Source organism: Lactuca sativa, unplaced genomic scaffold (assembly GCF_002870075.4).
Source record: "Lactuca sativa cultivar Salinas unplaced genomic scaffold, Lsat_Salinas_v11 Lsat_1_v11_unplaced_19, whole genome shotgun sequence".
Taxonomy (NCBI): Eukaryota; Viridiplantae; Streptophyta; class Magnoliopsida; order Asterales; family Asteraceae; genus Lactuca; species Lactuca sativa.
The window spans coordinates 29,639-47,411 of record NW_026440211.1 but is presented as its reverse complement, the minus strand read 5'-3'; the positions used below and the strand labels follow the sequence as shown (position 1 = coordinate 47,411).

At 37.7% G+C, this 17,773-nt stretch overlaps 1 protein-coding gene and 1 long non-coding RNA gene across 2 annotated transcripts; one reads left to right on the top strand and one right to left on the bottom strand.

Annotated features, from left to right (window-relative positions):
* The first annotated feature begins 180 nt into the window (after positions 1-180).
* On the top strand, positions 181-1,726 carry LOC128129518 (L-type lectin-domain containing receptor kinase IX.1-like). Its single transcript, XM_052767984.1, has one exon. The coding sequence runs from the start codon at positions 181-183 to the stop codon at positions 1,666-1,668; it is 1,488 nt and encodes a 495-aa protein (XP_052623944.1). The 3' UTR covers positions 1,669-1,726.
* A 13,688-nt stretch (positions 1,727-15,414) lies between these two features.
* LOC122196500 (uncharacterized) lies at positions 15,415-17,624 on the bottom strand. The gene is made up of 3 exons (XR_006188289.2): positions 17,493-17,624; positions 15,880-16,918; positions 15,415-15,782 (listed from the first exon to the last, which is right to left on the bottom strand). It is a non-coding gene; the product is annotated as an uncharacterized LOC122196500 (long non-coding RNA).
* Between the last annotated feature and the right edge of the window lie 149 nt (positions 17,625-17,773).

The following is a 17,773-nucleotide window of genomic DNA, read 5'->3' as shown; positions in this document are numbered from 1 at the left end:
CGTAGCTAAAAATTTTCCGTAGCCGTTAGAAATCCGTTACAAACGATTAGCGACAAGAATATACCGACGGATTTTGGTCTGTTACAATTCTGTCGGTAAAGAGTATTACGACGGATTACCGACGGATTTGACCGTCGGTAATACTCTTTTTTGTAGTAGTGTCCTACTCGGGATCCTCCTATGGAACACGTAGGAATCAACAGGAATTCACTTTCTTTGGTTGCATATGCTCCTTGGAATGCTAGTTTGCATAATAAAGCTACTGCGAATGCTTGGGTTTCTTATAATTCCTCTACTAAGAATCTAAGTGTCTATTGGACCTATGAAAGGAACCCCAGTTTTCAAGGGAACTCAAATCTTTCTTATCAAATTGATCTCAAAGAGGTTCTTCCTTCATGGGTCACTATCGGCATCACAGCTTCCACTGGTCAGTATATGGAGAGACATACCCTTCAGTACTGGGAGTTCAACTCAAGCTTGGATATAAAAGATGACAATAAAACGACATCACAAAAGGTGAAGCTGGGTGTCGGGTTAGCAGTGCCATTAGGTGTTCTACTAGCAGGAGGCATAATAGCATATAGTATTATCTATTTGAGGAATCACATGAGTCCTTCAGATGAAACATTAGAGACAATCAACCTGTCTTCAATCAATGATGATCTTGAAAGAGGAGCAGGGCCCAAAAGATTTTCTTACAGAGATCTTGCTTTGGCTACTAATAACTTCGCTGATGACCTCAAGTTGGGTGAAGGAGGATTTGGTTGTGTTTACAGGGGATACCTCAGCCGTGAAAGAAAAGTAGTTGCAGTTAAAAAGATTTCAAGTGGATCTAAACAGGGAAAGAAGGAATATATAACAGAAGTGAAGGTCATAAGCAGTCTAAGGCATAGAAACTTGGTGCAACTCATAGGTTGGTGCCATGATGATAATCAGTTTCTACTAGTTTATGAGTTTATGCCAAATGGTAGTCTTGACACTCATCTTTTTGGGAAAATGGATCCCCTTTCTTGGAGTGTGAGGTACAAGATATCATTAGGTTTGGCTTCTGCCTTGTTTTATCTTCATGAGGAATGGGAACAATGCGTGATACATCGTGATATTAAATCAAGCAATGTGATGCTAGATTCGGGATTTAATGTGAAGCTTGGAGATTTTGGGTTAGCTCGACTTATGGACCATGAGTTAGGTCCACAGACAACTGGTAATTTAGCAGGAACATTAGGATACATGGCACCTGAGTATGTAAGAACCGGTAAAGCTAGCAAGGAATCGGATGTTTATAGTTTTGGGGTGGTTGCAATGGAAATCTGTTGTGGAAGGAAAGCTAGGGATTGTATTGATGGGGATTCTGAAATGGGATTGGTGGATTGGGTTTGGTGTTTGCATGGAAAAGGGGAGATTCTTTCGGGAGTTGATGAGAGGTTGAATGGAGATTTTGATGAAGAACAAGGTAAGTGCTTGATGATGGTTGGATTATGGTGTGTGCTCCCTGATCGAAGTCTGAGGCCATCTATAAGACAAGCGATTCAAGTTCTTAATTTTGAGGCCCCTATTCCCAATATTTCAGTGAATATGCGTGTTCTTGGATACCATGCATCAGCTACTCCTACAAGCACTTCTGGAGATCCTTTCTTAACTTCTTCAAGTATCAATATAGGTCGTTAAACTACATGTTGTTTCAAGTTGAGGATTTCCGTTTCTATATATTTCCTTTAAATAAGTATATCTTACTTCTTCTTTTAGATAAGATTCTTTAAGACTGAAAATCAGACACATAGGGAAAAGACTAATATATAAAACTTACTTGTGTATTCGATCCATCTCTGTATAAACTAATTTAATTGTTGTTTTATTATGGGAGATGAATAAGAAGGCTGGAATAATGCCGCGTGTTTCAGGTCAATGAAGATCTAGAAGGTACGAGATCTATCATCGTCATCAACATGCATTTGATAGAGCTCTTGATAGTTGATAGGAGTAGAATTACATTTATTAATTGCCGACAAACTTAGGCTATGTGGTATCCTCACGGGTGGATTGTGTGTGAAAAAAATGACACGTAGATTTTTGACTATTTCAAAACCAACCCACCAGGCTATGGAAATGGTGTTCACCGGTGGGTTGGTGGTGAAGAGGGAAAAAGAAGAGAGAGAAAGAGAATGACCGATGTGAGGGAAAAATGAATGCACCAATCAAAAGGCCCGTCTTCCCATCCACCAGACATCACTCCACACCCAAACCACCGATACACGGGGCGGTGTTCACCGGTGAGTTGGTGTGCCACATAGGAAACTCACGCGTGGATTTACATCCACTCCGGATAGTCTTATATTCTTCCACGTGACAACATGGTTGAATTGGTTACGATCGATTGGTCACAATCCCAGAAAGACAAAGGAAAAACAATCTTTAACTTTGAAAATTTACAAGACACGTAGGCATTATAACTTTTTTTTTGGTCTATTCATGCAGTTTATTCATTAGACAAAATTGCAAAAATGGTTCTTACGTTAGCAAATTTATGTGTTTTTGGTCCAAAACGAAATGTCGGTGCACCCGTGGTCCAAAATTGGATCTTTTTATTATTTTTGGTCCCTATACACTTAAAATGACTTTTATGCCCTTATGATTTATATTTTTTATTTTTTTTTAACTGTTGAAATACATAAACTAATTTAATTTATATCTTTTTAACTTAAAACAAAAAAAATACAAACAAATAACCCATTCCCCACTCTTATCTTAACGAACCCCTTCATCATCGACTTCACCCTCATCACGGATATTTGGAACCACCATCATCAGCCACTATTCTTGTCGGAGTTCACCTAGATCGCAACCACCATCACCTTTTCTAGAGACCTGGTTGCTAGACTCCCCACCCCACTATCACCACCATTCGCCAGCATCGATACCGCAGGAAACCTTCACACCCCACCGATCTATTCGTACATTGGGGAAGGAATGATGAACTGGGTCAACAGAGACAGCGGGGGAATTTAAACCCAAATCGAATCACCCACCAAACATGGAGTCTTCGGTTATGGGAGGTCAATTGTAGAAGATGATAAAAAAAAAATTAGGTCAAGACCTTTTCTTTAACCACCACCAGCCGATTGCCACAACCAAACAACCTCCACCAAGCTTCATTAGACCGCCATCACTGCCAAGCTTGGTTTCACCTTGTCCAACTTGCTCCACATTTGCTTCCTTCCGTCTACCACCACCATTAAATCGAAGACCATCACAGCTTCCCCACTTCCATCTCCAACGACAAGCGATCGATTCAAGTCTTACTCTCAGTCATTCTCTACCCCACTACGTACTAGAGGTGTCGAACGGGTAAAATTTTCGGGTTTCGAGTAGAGCGGGTCGGGTTGTAGCACCCGGTTCCTGGTACGTAAATGTTATTTGAGTATTTCCTTTCTTTTAGCCTTGGACTCGGCGAGTCATAGGTCCGATTCGCCGAGTGGATGCGGGACCCGGGACACGTTTAAGTTGCTGACTCGGCGAGTCCATATCCTGGACTCGGCGAGTCACAGCTGTTGGATGAAACCCTAAGTTTCAGGGGTTTGCACCCTATTTAAGCAGCTTATCTGCCCCAGGCCAGCCCCCATTCTCTCCCCAGAGCTCCCCAACCCTCGTTTGTGCTTGTTCTTTGAAGATTGAAGTTTTGTTGTGTACTTTTGAAGGCTTTGAAGGAAGGAAGGAAGTAGATCCAGAAGATAGGAAGCCATCCAAGCATTATTTGTGTCCTTCCAGCAGTTCCTTTGAGGTATAACCCGTTTTCCCCTTGATTCTATGCTTAAAACTTCATTTGGGTCCTTCTTGGTCATTTCCCCAAGTTTGTATGTGCATTATATGTCGTAATAAGGCGTTTGGCCTTTGGATCTATGCAAGATTGAGCTCCAGGAGCTCAGATCTGTTAGCTTTTTGGCCCCATGTGGCTTGTTAGCCCTAGATCTACCCTTTTGAGACATTTTGAGCCCTAAAATCCATATTGGTGAATATCCACACGTAAAGTTGGAAACTTTACGTGTGATTCGTGTCCTAGAAGTCCAGATCTATGAATGGCATGGACTGGAATCGAGCAAATCGGTATATTTAAGGAGTGCATGGCAACGACTCGGCGAGTCGTTCATGTGACTCGGCGAGTCTACTCGCGAGTCTTCGAGTTTGTCCCCTTTTTGTAGTGTCGAGTGAGCAGTGAGTCACAGGGTGTGACTCAGTGAGTCAGAAGCTTAACCCATCCATGGAGGTACTCGGCGAGTCAATGCCCTGACTCGGCGAGTTCAAGGCAATCTCCTTAGATCAAGATCAGACTCGACGAGTTGTTCATACAACTCGGCGAGTCTTAGCATGGGTGTTCTTCGGATGAAGATGAACTCGACGAGTTGTTCATACAACTCGGCGAGTAGGATGAAGGACTTGAGTATTGGTCATGAAGGCGAACCCGTCGAGTCGTCGCCTAACTCGACGGGTAGGATCGGGATTCAGGGCAGTCGTTTACGTAGGGACTCGGCGAGTCGGAAAGCCAACTCGGCGAGTCGAGGTCAACTGAAAGTTGACTCTGACTTTGACTTAGGGCAAGGTCAGGGGTAAAATGGTCATTTTACCCAAAGGTCAGTGAGCAGTGTTTGATTGAGTATATTGTGGGAATTGCAGCCGGAGGGTTTCCGGAGCAGCAGCAGCAGCAGTAGTAGGTGATCAGTTCCCACACAGACCAGCAGCTATTTCGAGGTGAGTTTCCTTCCCAGTAGGAACGGGTCTAAGGCACCAAGGCCGACCCGTGTAGACGATATGCTAGTGCTAGAGTGTGGGCCGAGCCCGTATCTCTGTTGTAGTTAAGTACGGTATATGTGTTAATATGATAGAATTGCTTATACTTGTTGTCTGCGTGATACTTGTATGTTATGGGTTAGTGGTTGAGTGTGGGCAGGGCCCGTATCTCGCCAAGGTCGGAGTGTGGGCTAGGCCCGTATCTCCCAGATAGCGAAGTGTGGGCAGGGCCCGTATCTTCACGAGTGTGGGCGAGGCCCGTATCTCCCGGCTAGCGAAGTGTGGGCAGGGCCCGTATCTTCCCGAGTGTGGGCAAGGCCCGTAACTCCTAGCTGAATAATGGTTGTTATTTGTTGCATGGTATGCGGTATTATGGGGGAACTCACTAAGCTTTGTGCTTACAGTTTTCAGTTTTGGTTTCAGGTATCTCCTCAGCTAGGGGAAAGGAGCCGGCGCGGTAGCGGCACGTCACGCACACACTCTCCGATTTCCGCATTTACGAGCTTCACTGGGATTTGTACTCTGATATTTTAATTAAATGTATGACTTGGTTTTTAGACACGGTTCTGGTGTGATATTTTGATCAGACAATGTTTTAGTCCTTTTATATCCTCTAAAAGTGATGTTTTTAAAACGAAATTTTTGGTCATGAAAATTGGGTTGTTACAAGTTGGTATCAGAGCCCTGGTTTGAGGGATTCGGACACACCTTCGGGGGTGTCTGAACTCAAATCGAGGGATTAAAAGATTTTCTAAAAGAAAATGTTTTTGAAAATTGAGAAAAGAATTTTGATAAAGAACGAAGTGTGTGATGTGCGCGACCGGCCGAGCTCGAGTAAGTATTCCCCAAAGTACCCATACAAGTTTATGTTATGTTTATCAGCTTTCGTAGAACAGCATGCTAGAATAGGACTAAGGATCTAGGAGTGATACCTTATGTGCCTGCTATTTGTGTTTTAGTTGTATGAAAAAAAAATTTGCATGCTAGTTATCGGGTAGACAGTAAGTAGGATAGCCTGATTGGGTTATGCCTGGTAGTATGAGCTTAGCACTTTATGCTAGCTCAGTTCCTGAAGGTGATAGAGTTAGTTGAGATTGTTACCCTTATCTGAATGCTGCTTGCTTCGTGCTTCGTGGGACTCTGAATAATGGGAGTTAGCCATTAGGCGAATGCGTCACGTCACGTGTGACTAGGGTTGAATAACCTTAGAGTGCCGGATTTGATCCTACTGCGCAGCTCTTGTTTGAGTCCAACCGTTGTAGGGACGAGTCGGATACTCGAAGGATTATTTGGGCCTCGTCACATGTGATGGTATTCGGGTAATGGCTAACTGGCATTACAAAGAGGCCTGTAGCAGCTGAGGACTGGTTAGAGTGGAACTAGAGATTTCCCTAGGGCAAGCCTAGGATGAGTATAGCAGTGATCAGCAATAGTGAAAGGGATCTGGTGGAGTCGAGGCAATCCTTGAAGAAGGTACGGATAGATGTGGAAGGTAGTATGGGCCCGTACTACTGAAAGCAGAGGATCTGTACCCGAACCAAGGATGGCCAAGATAAGACCAGGGAACTTGTAAGTAGATGTGATCCCTCAGGGAGTATCAGTATCACTAATGATTGTTGTGATGTATTGCAGAATGGTGGTACTCCGATCGAGGCCGGTAGATGGCGGCTCAGGAGAGGGGTCAGGTTCCGAGCCAATTGATGAGGGGCTACGCGAGTTCATCGCGTCAGAGATCACCAGGGGTATCCTTGAGTCGACTCCCATTATCTTTGGGTTGATCAAGGAAGGGATCATGGAGTTGATGGAGGATCGCCTTCGGGCATTCAGGAGAGATATGGCATCTAGCCAGGCAGGATCTCGCACGCTGTCCTTCAAGGACTTCAGGGGCAGCGGTGCGCCGGATTTCCATGGGGTGAAAGACCCCATTTTTCTGTCATTTCTAGTTTATATAGTTTTGTGATAAAATGTTGCTTTCAATTGCAAGAAATAGAAATTCACATTCATTTTTTTTTTTTGTTAAATTGAGTAGCATCTCTTTGTACTCTATCAAAACTGGTGAATCAAACATGTACATCATATAGACACACACACAAACCAAACGTATATTTCTATTTTTCTCAATAAAGGGTTGTACTTTGAAAGTATAACATTATAATTAGGTATACCATAAAGACAACCACCTAGCTTTAGCAATGTACTTACAAAGTACAATTCTCTAATAATCCATGAAAGTAAGTTTCGAGTTACCATTAATGAATCTAACTGAAATTTCGTATTTTATAATTGGAAAATTATATCATTTTTGGTAATTTGACATGTTGAGGGAATGTCGTTGTAAACCAATGTCGAAGACGATGAAGGTGAATAATTATAGGAGGAAGTGAATGATGGTAGATGCAATGCGGATTCCAGATGAGTTGGAGCCTCCCGAAACAAACCATACATATATGTCACGGTATAACACTGTAGCTTAAGAATTTATTCTATAATTGAAAAAAATATGTCATTAGCTTTTTAAATCAAAAAAATGTGCATGTTATTCTATTAATATTAATTGTTATATCATTGGTCTTCTTTTACCATAAAACCATAAACAATTGTAATTTTTACATGTTTTCTATCAACATCAACTATTATGATATTGTTTATTTTAAGTTTTGAAGTTCACCTAAAACATAATTATGCAACTCCAAATTTTCACCAAAATTATCGTAAGGCTCTTGAAGTTTCTAAACAAAAATTTACATGTGAGAACTCACAAATGAAAACCCCGGAATTAGGGTTTGTGCTTTGGGCCACTATGCGATGTGTAGCTTGAGCTACGCAGAGCGTAATTCATTAAAGCCCCTGAATCCAATGTTCCTCCCACACGATACGTAGGATGCTACATTACGCCATGCGTAATGGCCAAAACCCAACTAATTACATTTTTCTTAAGAAAAGAAGTTTACCTGAAGGACCGGATGTTACAAATGTTTATTATGGTTAGCTAGATCCTATTGAAATCTTTAATACTTGTTTCTTGTTAAATAGTTTTTTTAATCTCAACAAACTAACATTGAAAAAAATAGAGATAATTAAGAAAGAAAGAAAGAACTAGGGTTGTGTTAGCTTTTTGCAGTCCTAAAAATGGAGAACTAAAAGACCAGAAAAAACGAAACTGCCCTTCTTACCCCTTCTCCACATTCATACCCTTTTGACGAGGCGTGTGTTGTTTGTGTTTGTACAATTTGTCCCCTCTTTTCAGTTCAAGATTTGGCGGCGAACCAAGAAGAAAGTTTTACAAGTCTTCTTACCCTCTCTCGTTCTCTCTCTTTTGAATATGTTTCCTCTAATCGTGATTGTATCAGGGTAAAGATGATGATAGTAAGAAAAATAATGGTGTTACGACGAAAATCACAATTAAAAGTTTTTGGGCTACGAAAATACACTAAAGTCATAATATTTTCAACGATTTAACAAGAAAGTCTAAACTTTATTTTTTGACAGTAAAATCCTAATTCACAATTTGACCAAAAAGTCCTAAATTTTTTTGTTTTTTTACGGTAAAGTCTTAGTTACCGGCTAACCGGAAAAAATGGTAAATGTGTTAAAAATTGATGGTAGTTAGGGCTTTACTTAGAGATGGCAACGAGACAGGTTTGGGACGGGTTTTGATAATCCCGTTCCCATCCCCGAATATGAAAATCGATCTCATCACCGACCCGATTCCAATGGGTACCCGTTTACCAAACATTATTGGGTCTGCGGGTATCCCAACGGGATAATGGGGATTCCCATTTAACATTCAAATTAAGAATAATTTTGATGCAATGAGAATACAAACCATTAGACTTAGTGATGCAAGCATAAATTCATATCCAAAATAATTTTGATAATTTACAAAACCATTAAGAGCAGACGTATTTGTTCTGGTACATAAGCCGTTACTAGTAGCAAAAAAAATAAATAAACACATTAGCATTCATAAATCATAATATCACTATTACTCTAAGTACTATGAATAAAAAAAATGTCAAAACACTAGCACTACAAATACAAATAAACAGGAAGTTATTTCAAGAAATTATCTTTAAATCTTTCACAACAAAGAAGATAACTCAAGGAAATACACCTATTTTATCTATGTTTTTTTTTATAAAATACGTTTATCTACGATTTTATAAACGTATTTTTTATAAAATAGTGTAATTTTTATAAAATACGATTTGTATACTATTTTATCTATGTTTTCTAAAACATAGATAAAATGTATAAAAAATGTATACAAAAACGTATTTTAGAAAACATAGATAAAATAGTGTATACAAAAACGTATTTTAGAAAACATAGATAAAATAAATTATCTACGTTTTTGTATACATTTTTTATAAAAACCGATTTGTATATATTTATATACTTAATAAATATTTATTTTATAACTAGATATTTCATATACAAAAAACTTTTTAAAAAAAGTTTTTATATAGAAAATATAACATTTTTAAGTGAAAATACGTTTTTTTTGTATAAATATGATTTCATAAAGAAAAAACATATTAGAAACAATTCTTTGAGAAAAAAAAGTTGTAAGGAAAACTAAAGTTATGATGAATTCATAATAAAATTCTAAAATTTGGGGAAAAATGGTAAATTTTGGATCAAAATTGTAACAAAATTTAAATATGGGCCAAAAGTGTAAATTTCGGACAAAATTTGTAATACATTTTGAAATCTGGGCAAAAAGTGTAATTTTTGAAAGTTGGATGACCTGTTGAACAGGTCAAATGGTTAAATTGAATACAATTACCAGTATTTGAGACTTAATTGAATAAATATATATATATATATATATATATATATATATATATATATATATATAGAGAGAGAGAGAGAGAGAGACTAAATTGATTATGAGGCCAATATATAGGGACTTTATTGTAGTTTTTCATATATATATATATATATATATATATATATATATATATATATATATATATAGAGAGAGAGAGAGAGAGAGAGAGACTAAATCAATTATGAGGCCAATATGTAGGGACTTTATTGTAGTTTTTCATATATATATATATATATATATATATATATATATATATATATATATATATATATATATATATATATATTGTTTACCATCCCCGTAACCAAACCTGTGAAAATTTTCTAAAAGCATACCAAACCTGATTCCGGCCCCGATTAACCGATCCCAAACCCGACCCTAAGATGTCGGTTTTCGGTTTTCACCATCGGGTTCGGTTTCTTTTGCCATCCCTAGCTTTACTGTAAAAAAAAATAATAATAATAAAAAATAAAGTTTAAGACTTTTTTATCAAATGACCAAAAGGGATAATGGCTTAAAAGAGTAATATATTTTTCGATTTGTACACATATGGTCACTGAGTTTTTTTTTCGTCCACATTTACCCCTTCAACTTGTTAAACTGTACACATTCAGTCCTTATGACCGGTTACTCTAGGTTAGCTGGGAAAAATGACTTAATAGGGTAATATATTTTTCATTTTGTACACATTTAGTCCTTCATATTTTTGTAGTCCTTAATATTTTTTTTGTTTCAAAATAAGTCATTTTTCTTTTTGTACTTATTCAGTACTTATGAATTTATGAATGTGGGACAATCATTGATGAAGTGTGTAGGGTTGTTGATATGTATGTGTAACGTCTCATTTTCACAACAAAAAAAAAATTATTTTTAAATAAGGCAAAAGTCTCTAATTATAAATCTATTATTAAGAAAAAACGTTTATTCCAAAATACATTTATTGAAAATCAGAGTAATAAGAAACACGGAATCTTGAACACTATTGATGAGTGTGTACAGTTATATCTTCGCCTTCCCACGATCAACGATAGAACCTGAAAACATAAACCACTGGGTAAGCATAGAGATTAGTGAGTTTCCCCCAAAATACTCGATACAACAAACGTATTATCATGCATAACGGACCCACACTCATCAGATTAAAATACATTGGCCTAATCAATCATCGGACTGGAATGTCAACATGCAACAAGTCCAATCAGGCATCGGACTGGAATCACTAGGGTTTGTCGGCATGCCACCTTAACCCAACTACTTCTCGAGCCTCTGTGGCTATGACTTACAACCGACCCACACCAGGTATCTTGTCCTACAGCATATAGCAGGACTACCTCAACCTATCCTACCACCATATGACTATCCCACGTAAGATGTCGCGAGAAAAACCTACATAAATCATTCATAAGTACTTAATGAGTACAAAAACAAAAATGACTTATTTTGTAACAAAAAAAATATTAAGGACTAAATGTGTACGAAAATATTAAGGACCAAATGTGTACAAAGTGAGAAATATATTACCCTATTAAGTCCTTTTTACCGGCTAACCTGGAGTAGCCGGTCATAATGACTAAATGTGTACAGTTTAACAAGTTGAATGGATAAATATAGACGAAAAAAAATTAATGACTAAATATGTATAAATCAAATAATATATTAGCTTTTAAGTCATTTCCTAACCAAAATGTTAGACTTTTGTATATATATATCTCATTTTCCTAAACTAAAATGTGATTAGATTACTCACTTTCCCGTTATTATTATCTAAATTATTTTAAATCACTGAAAGCCTCACAGCAACCGGTTATTTCTTCCTTGAGTAAATTACGCGAATGGTCCCTGTGGTTTAGTGTAAATTACACGCTTGGTCCCTAACTTATTTTTCTAACTCGGACTGTCCTCAACTTTTAATTATGTAACCCGCCTAGTCCCTATTCTCACATTCCGTCAATTGTTTCCGTTAGACACCCCACGTGCCTTGCACGTTGGGGGTATAAAAGTCTTTTCACATATCCAATGTTATAGCGCCAAGAAAAAAAAGGACGTATCGTTGATCAACGTGATCGGACACAAGCTTCACAGACAAAACCTTTGAAAACCCTTTGAAAACCCTTGAAAACCCTTGATCGAAAGAACCCTACATTTGAAAACGACGATGGCGCCTTGGAGGATACGTGCTACCATGGACGAGATTGACGTTGCTCGTAGATATGGTAAGTGTTTACTCCCTCAATCAGTTAGTAACTTAAAAAGAAAAATGTGACTAACCAATCTTTCCGTGAATATACAGCCGGACATCCGACGATATTCTCTGTCCGATTACACCATGGTGGACAGTTTACAAAGTTCCCTGGAAGAAAGTACATCAAAGGCAAGCAAAATTATGTTGATTTACTAGACATTGACACCTTTTCCATTCACGACATTGACGAGATTATGGAGGAACTTGGGCATATTGATTCAGACGAAACACTACTCTATTATCATTTCCTGAGACCATTTGGCGATTTGGATTTTGGGTTATTTGCTTTGGGTTCAGATCAGGATGTTCATCATCTGGGTACGTATGTTGCTAACCATAAGCTAATAGATGTATATATTGAGCATGGGAAAACAAATTTACATACTTATTCTATGTCCCCCAACCCTAGTAAGGTTAAAATTGTTGAAATTAAAGAGCCACCAGCTTGCTCCAAACAGTTGTTTTTGGAGTGGAATGACTCTCCAATTGAGCATGAGAGTGTTCCAGACCTAACAGAAGTTGAGAATGATAGTCATTTGGACAAAGAACCATCTTTGGTCGACCATATTGAATTTGAAATGAATGTAGAGAATGAGGATGATTATGATGGTAGTGGACACAACAATGGCAGTGGAAATGATGAGTTTGATGATGATAGTGAGAGTGAAGATAGTGATTTTTTTATTGATGAGGACAATCTCATACATGATGTTGATGTGGATATGAAAGATTTCCATATGAACATTGACAAGGATGTAGAATGGGTTGGAGGTTCTTCTGAAAGTAATGTACCTGAAGATACACAACAAGGTGACTTAGAAGTGATCAACACAGAGGTTTTGTTGTCTGGGTCTTCATCAGATGAGGCAAATGATGGTAAGCGAAGGAAAACTATTAGGGCCATACAGAGGGCTTATGAAAATGATGCAGCTTTGGTTAGTGAGCCCTTCTACATTTTTCAAACTTTCAGTTCATCTAAGGACTTTAAGACACAAGTGAAACTACATTCCATAAGGACAAGAAGGGAAATACAATTAGAGAAAAATGATAAGAATAGGGTTAGGTTTGTGTGTAAGGGCACTATACCAAATCTTGCTACTAATGAAGAAGAGAAATGCCCATGGGTTATATATTGTAGTAAGTGGAAGCGTGACATAGATTGGATGGTTAAGACATACACGAAGGAGCATCGATGTCTACAAACAAGGAAAGTCAAAGCGTGTGACTATAAGTTCCTTTCAGAGCATATAGTACAAGTTATTGAGACAAACCCAAAGATTCCTATTAGGGCTTTACGAGAGCAACTCCAACGTGAGTACCAGATGGACATTTCGCATATGAAAACTTTTAGGGCAAAGCAGCAAGCTTTAAAGCATGTTCAAGGAGATTATGCCAGCCAATACAGGCTGTTAAGGGACTATGTTTTAGAGGTACAAGCACGTAACCCAGATACTACGGTTAAAATTGATGTTGAAAGTGAAGCGAATCCAACTGTTGAGACAAGAACATTCAGGCGTATCTATGTTTGCATTGGAGCTTTGAAGCGAGGTTTTGCAGCGGGAAGAAGGGACTTTCTTGGACTTGATGGAGCCTTCGTGAAAGGTCCATATCCAGGCCAAGTTTTGTCTGCTGTGGTAAGATCTTCTTATTTCTTCTTGTATTGTATGTTCTTTATTTTAAGTAGTGTTAATTGACCAATGTTTTCTGGTAATTTATGTTTCTTATCAAAGGCATTGGATGGTAATAATGGGATATATCCTTTAGCCTATGCTGTGGTTGAATCAGAAACATTGAATTCTTGGACTTGGTTTTTAAGTAATTTGGGTGATGACTTAGGTTTGGGAACAAATTCCAATTTCACGTTTATGAGTGACAGACAAAAGGTATTGGAACCTATCCAAACTAGGTTTTATAGTTTTATACTATTGATGCAGTTATACTAACATACAAACATGTTACTATTGCTAGGGTTTGTTGCCTGCGATTGCAACACTATTTCCATGTGCAGAGCATCGCTATTGTCTTCGTCACATACACGACAACATGAAAAAGAACTGGAGGGGAAAGGTGTTCAAGGATCTTCTTTGGGAATGTGCCACGACCTCTAATGTACAACACTTTCATCAAGCAATGGAAAAACTAAAGAAGCTTAACAATGATGCTTATGAGTGGCTGAAACAAATACCTCCTCAAAGTTGGGCTCGCTCCCACTTTACTGGTATAATGACTTTCGATCTCTACTTAATAATTTTAAAAGAAGGTAAATTGAATACTGACATAGAAGTTGTTTATGTTCAGGGAGAGCACATTGTGATGCTCTAACTAATAACCTGTGTGAAGCATTCAACAGCAAGATAGAAGATGGTCGTGATGCACCAATTATTAACTGCATTGAGTTCATCAGAGAGTACATTATGAAGAAGATAGTCAAAGTTGACAAGGAAATTCAGAAAGTTGTAGGTCCTTTGACTCCTACAGCTACAACAATATTGGATAAGATAAAGAGTAAGGCAGAACAGTATGTTGCAACATTTTGTGGTGCTGGAAAATATCAAGTTGCTGGACCATGGCAAGATCAGTGTATTGTGGATGTAGGTCAACAAAGTTGCACGTGCAAAAGGTGGGAATTAACAGGAATTCCGTGCAAACATGGTGTGGCTGCTATTTGGGACATGGGGAGGAATGACAAAGATGTGGGAATCCCAGAATCATTTGTGCATCCATGTTACTGGTTATCAACCTGGAAAGAGATGTATTCTTTTAAGGTTAGTCCAATCAATGGAAGGTCCATGTGGGAGAAGTCAGCTATACCAACAACTCTGTTGCCTCCAAAACATCGTGTTCCCATAGGAAGACCAAAGAAGAAGAGAACAATATCAATTGTGGAAAAGGAGGACTTTGTTAGAGGAAACACAGCATCGAGGGCCCATAGATCAGTAACATGTACGAAGTGTAACAATGTTGGTCACAATGCAAGAACCTGCAAAGGGCAAAGACCAATTGTTGGTGGGGGTGGTGGACAATCACAAGTCAAAGGAAAAGGGAAAGGGAAGGCAACCACTTGATGGTTTGTAATAGGGCTAGTCTTTTGTTACTTTAAATATGAATGGATTGTGTTATGTTACTGCTTGTAATAGGGCTAATATTTTGGTACATTATTTATGAATAGTTTGTAATAGGGGCAGTATTTTGATACTTGTTTTAGCCAATATGTTGGCACTTTTGGATGAACTAGTTTGTCACCCTCATTGCCCTGTAATAGTTTGGTACTAATTAATGGAATGTTTTCTTCTTATGATACACCATTGGGTAGATAATAATTTGGTTTATATTGATTTTTACATTTATATTTTCCATAATAGTTTGGTACTAAATTAGATTGTTATATTCTTCTTATGATGTCACCCTCATTGCCCTGTTATAGTTTGGTACTAATTAATGGTCAATATGCTGCTTATACATCACTTTAAAACATAATCAATACAACACTGCTACAACCATTACAGTACATTTGCATTACAATACATAGATAACCTAACCAATACATAAACACCATTTTCATTGATCTTAAAAATCTTAACCATCTGCATTACAATACATACACAACTTAACCATTACAGAAAAGGATACCTTCACATTCACTGCTACAACCTAACCATTACAGATAATGATACCATCACATACATTGCTACAACCTAACCATTACAGAAGACTTTACCATTACAATAACAAATCATCCCCACCTTACAACTTGTAAACAAGTATCACCAAGAACAATACCCAACTAATAAATAAACATATTTTCAAGAAAAGATTTTCATTTTTCAGCTTCTTGTTCAACCTCACAAGCCAGGAGATTGTCAATCTGTCACCATGATCCTTTTCATCATCATCTACCCAAGCAATAAATCCTTTACGTGGTTCCTGTCAATTTCAAAAGCCACGGTTACAATACCTATAATCGCATACAGTGATATCCCCATCTAGGGTTACGATTACAAAATTCTCAACTACAACATACCTTAATTGGACATGCGTAAAAGGGTCTTCCTGGATTATTGTTAGTAGTTGAAGTCCGAATTACAGCAGCACGCCCACAATCGCATTGAACCATCCTTGATTTGAACATCCGTAGGTGTAACCGCTTCAAACGATGGAGGATTGAAAGAAACTCTAAATTAGGTTCGATCCTGATGAAAAATTAGTATTTGAAGATCGTTGGAAATGTGAAAAGACTTTTATACCCCCAACGTGCAAGGCACGTGGGGTGTCTAACGGAAACAATTGACGGAATGTGAGAATAGGGACTAGGCGGGTTACATAATTAAAAGTTGAGGACAGTCCGAGTTAGAAAAATAAGTTAGGGACCAAGCGTGTAATTTACACTAAACCACAGGGACCATTCGCGTAATTTACTCTTCTTCCTTTCATCAACAAGTGAACTCTCGTTTCCCCCAACTCGCTCCCACTGCCGTCGGCGTGCCAGACTCCTTCTGCACCTCCGATGAAAGAGAACAAAAGCAAACGACGTTGCAACCATCATTTTTGTGTCCTCTATTTCTCATTCCCACTGGTTTCGCAGGAATCAATCGATCCCACAAATGGATTGGGGGCTTTCTGGGATCAATCGATCCCCACTGACCTCCTTGGAAGAAATGAAAGTCAGAGATGATTTCCTCTCCCCCACTGATTAGCTGCCTTTCTTTTCTTCCCCTAATTTTCTTTTGCTCTTTATCTTTTTCGAAACTGGTATAATAGATGGATTTGGGTGGGTTGGAGGTTAAAGACGGTGAATTTGTCTTTCAATTCTCTTTTTTTCGAATCGGATTTAGGTTTTTTATTTGTATATATATGCTATTAACCATTTTATGTTGTTCATACTTCTTTGAGTTTGATTTACGATTTGCAAAAATCAATAAGCAGACTAACAAAACCATTGACGCTCTTGCCGCCTCCGAATCCATAAATTGTCTGTCTTCAACCCAACAATCGATATGTCTGTGATTTAGTGCTTTTAGGCCTTTTTGCGATTTGTCTTTCTCACTTGTAGATGTGATTCTCTGTTGAGTGACATATTAAAAAGAAGGTAACAGCAATTTACTTTCATTTATCCATGTTTAATTAATTAATGGAAAAAATAGAAAACAGAAACAATGTAAATATAATTCGAAGTAAAATGTTATTAATTGAGAAAAAAAAATTAAAAAGAAGGTAATAGCAATGTACTTTCATGTCTTCGTATGTCTTAGTATTCTACTTCCAGTTTTATAGCAGTGTTATCCAAAAAACAATTTTCATTGATATAAATGGATAGACTTTTTGAAGGATATTCCATCTATTTTCAAAAATGACCATTCTGCCCCTACAGGAATAAAGTATATTACATAAATGGTCACTGCATATACAATTGCAGGAAAATGGTCCCAAGTTGTACAATTTTTTCAAAGTATAATCGTTTAATAGGAAAAACTTATATTTAGGTTTAATTAATTAATGAAAAAAAATAGAAAACAGAAACAATGTAAATGTGATTGAAAGTAAAAAGTTATTAATGGAGAATAAATTAAAAAGAAAATAATAGCAATGTAGTTTCATGTATTCGGTTGTTTTAGCATTCTACTTCAATGTATTTACCTTAAAGCTGTGAAGGAGAGAGTGATACAAACAAAAAACGTGGTCCTGAGTTGTTGATCCATTTGCTAAATCTAAGAAAAAGTGCTGAAATGTTATTTGATATAATCATATTAATAAACAAAGAAAATGAAACCCCGAGGCGTATGTCAATTTTGAATGTGCAGGGAAAGCATAATGCATGTTAACCTGGTATGCAAGAAAGAAATTAATTCCAATCGGAAGAAGAGATGTATGACAGTTTTGAAGGAGATGCATCATATGCTAACTTGGTATATAAGAAA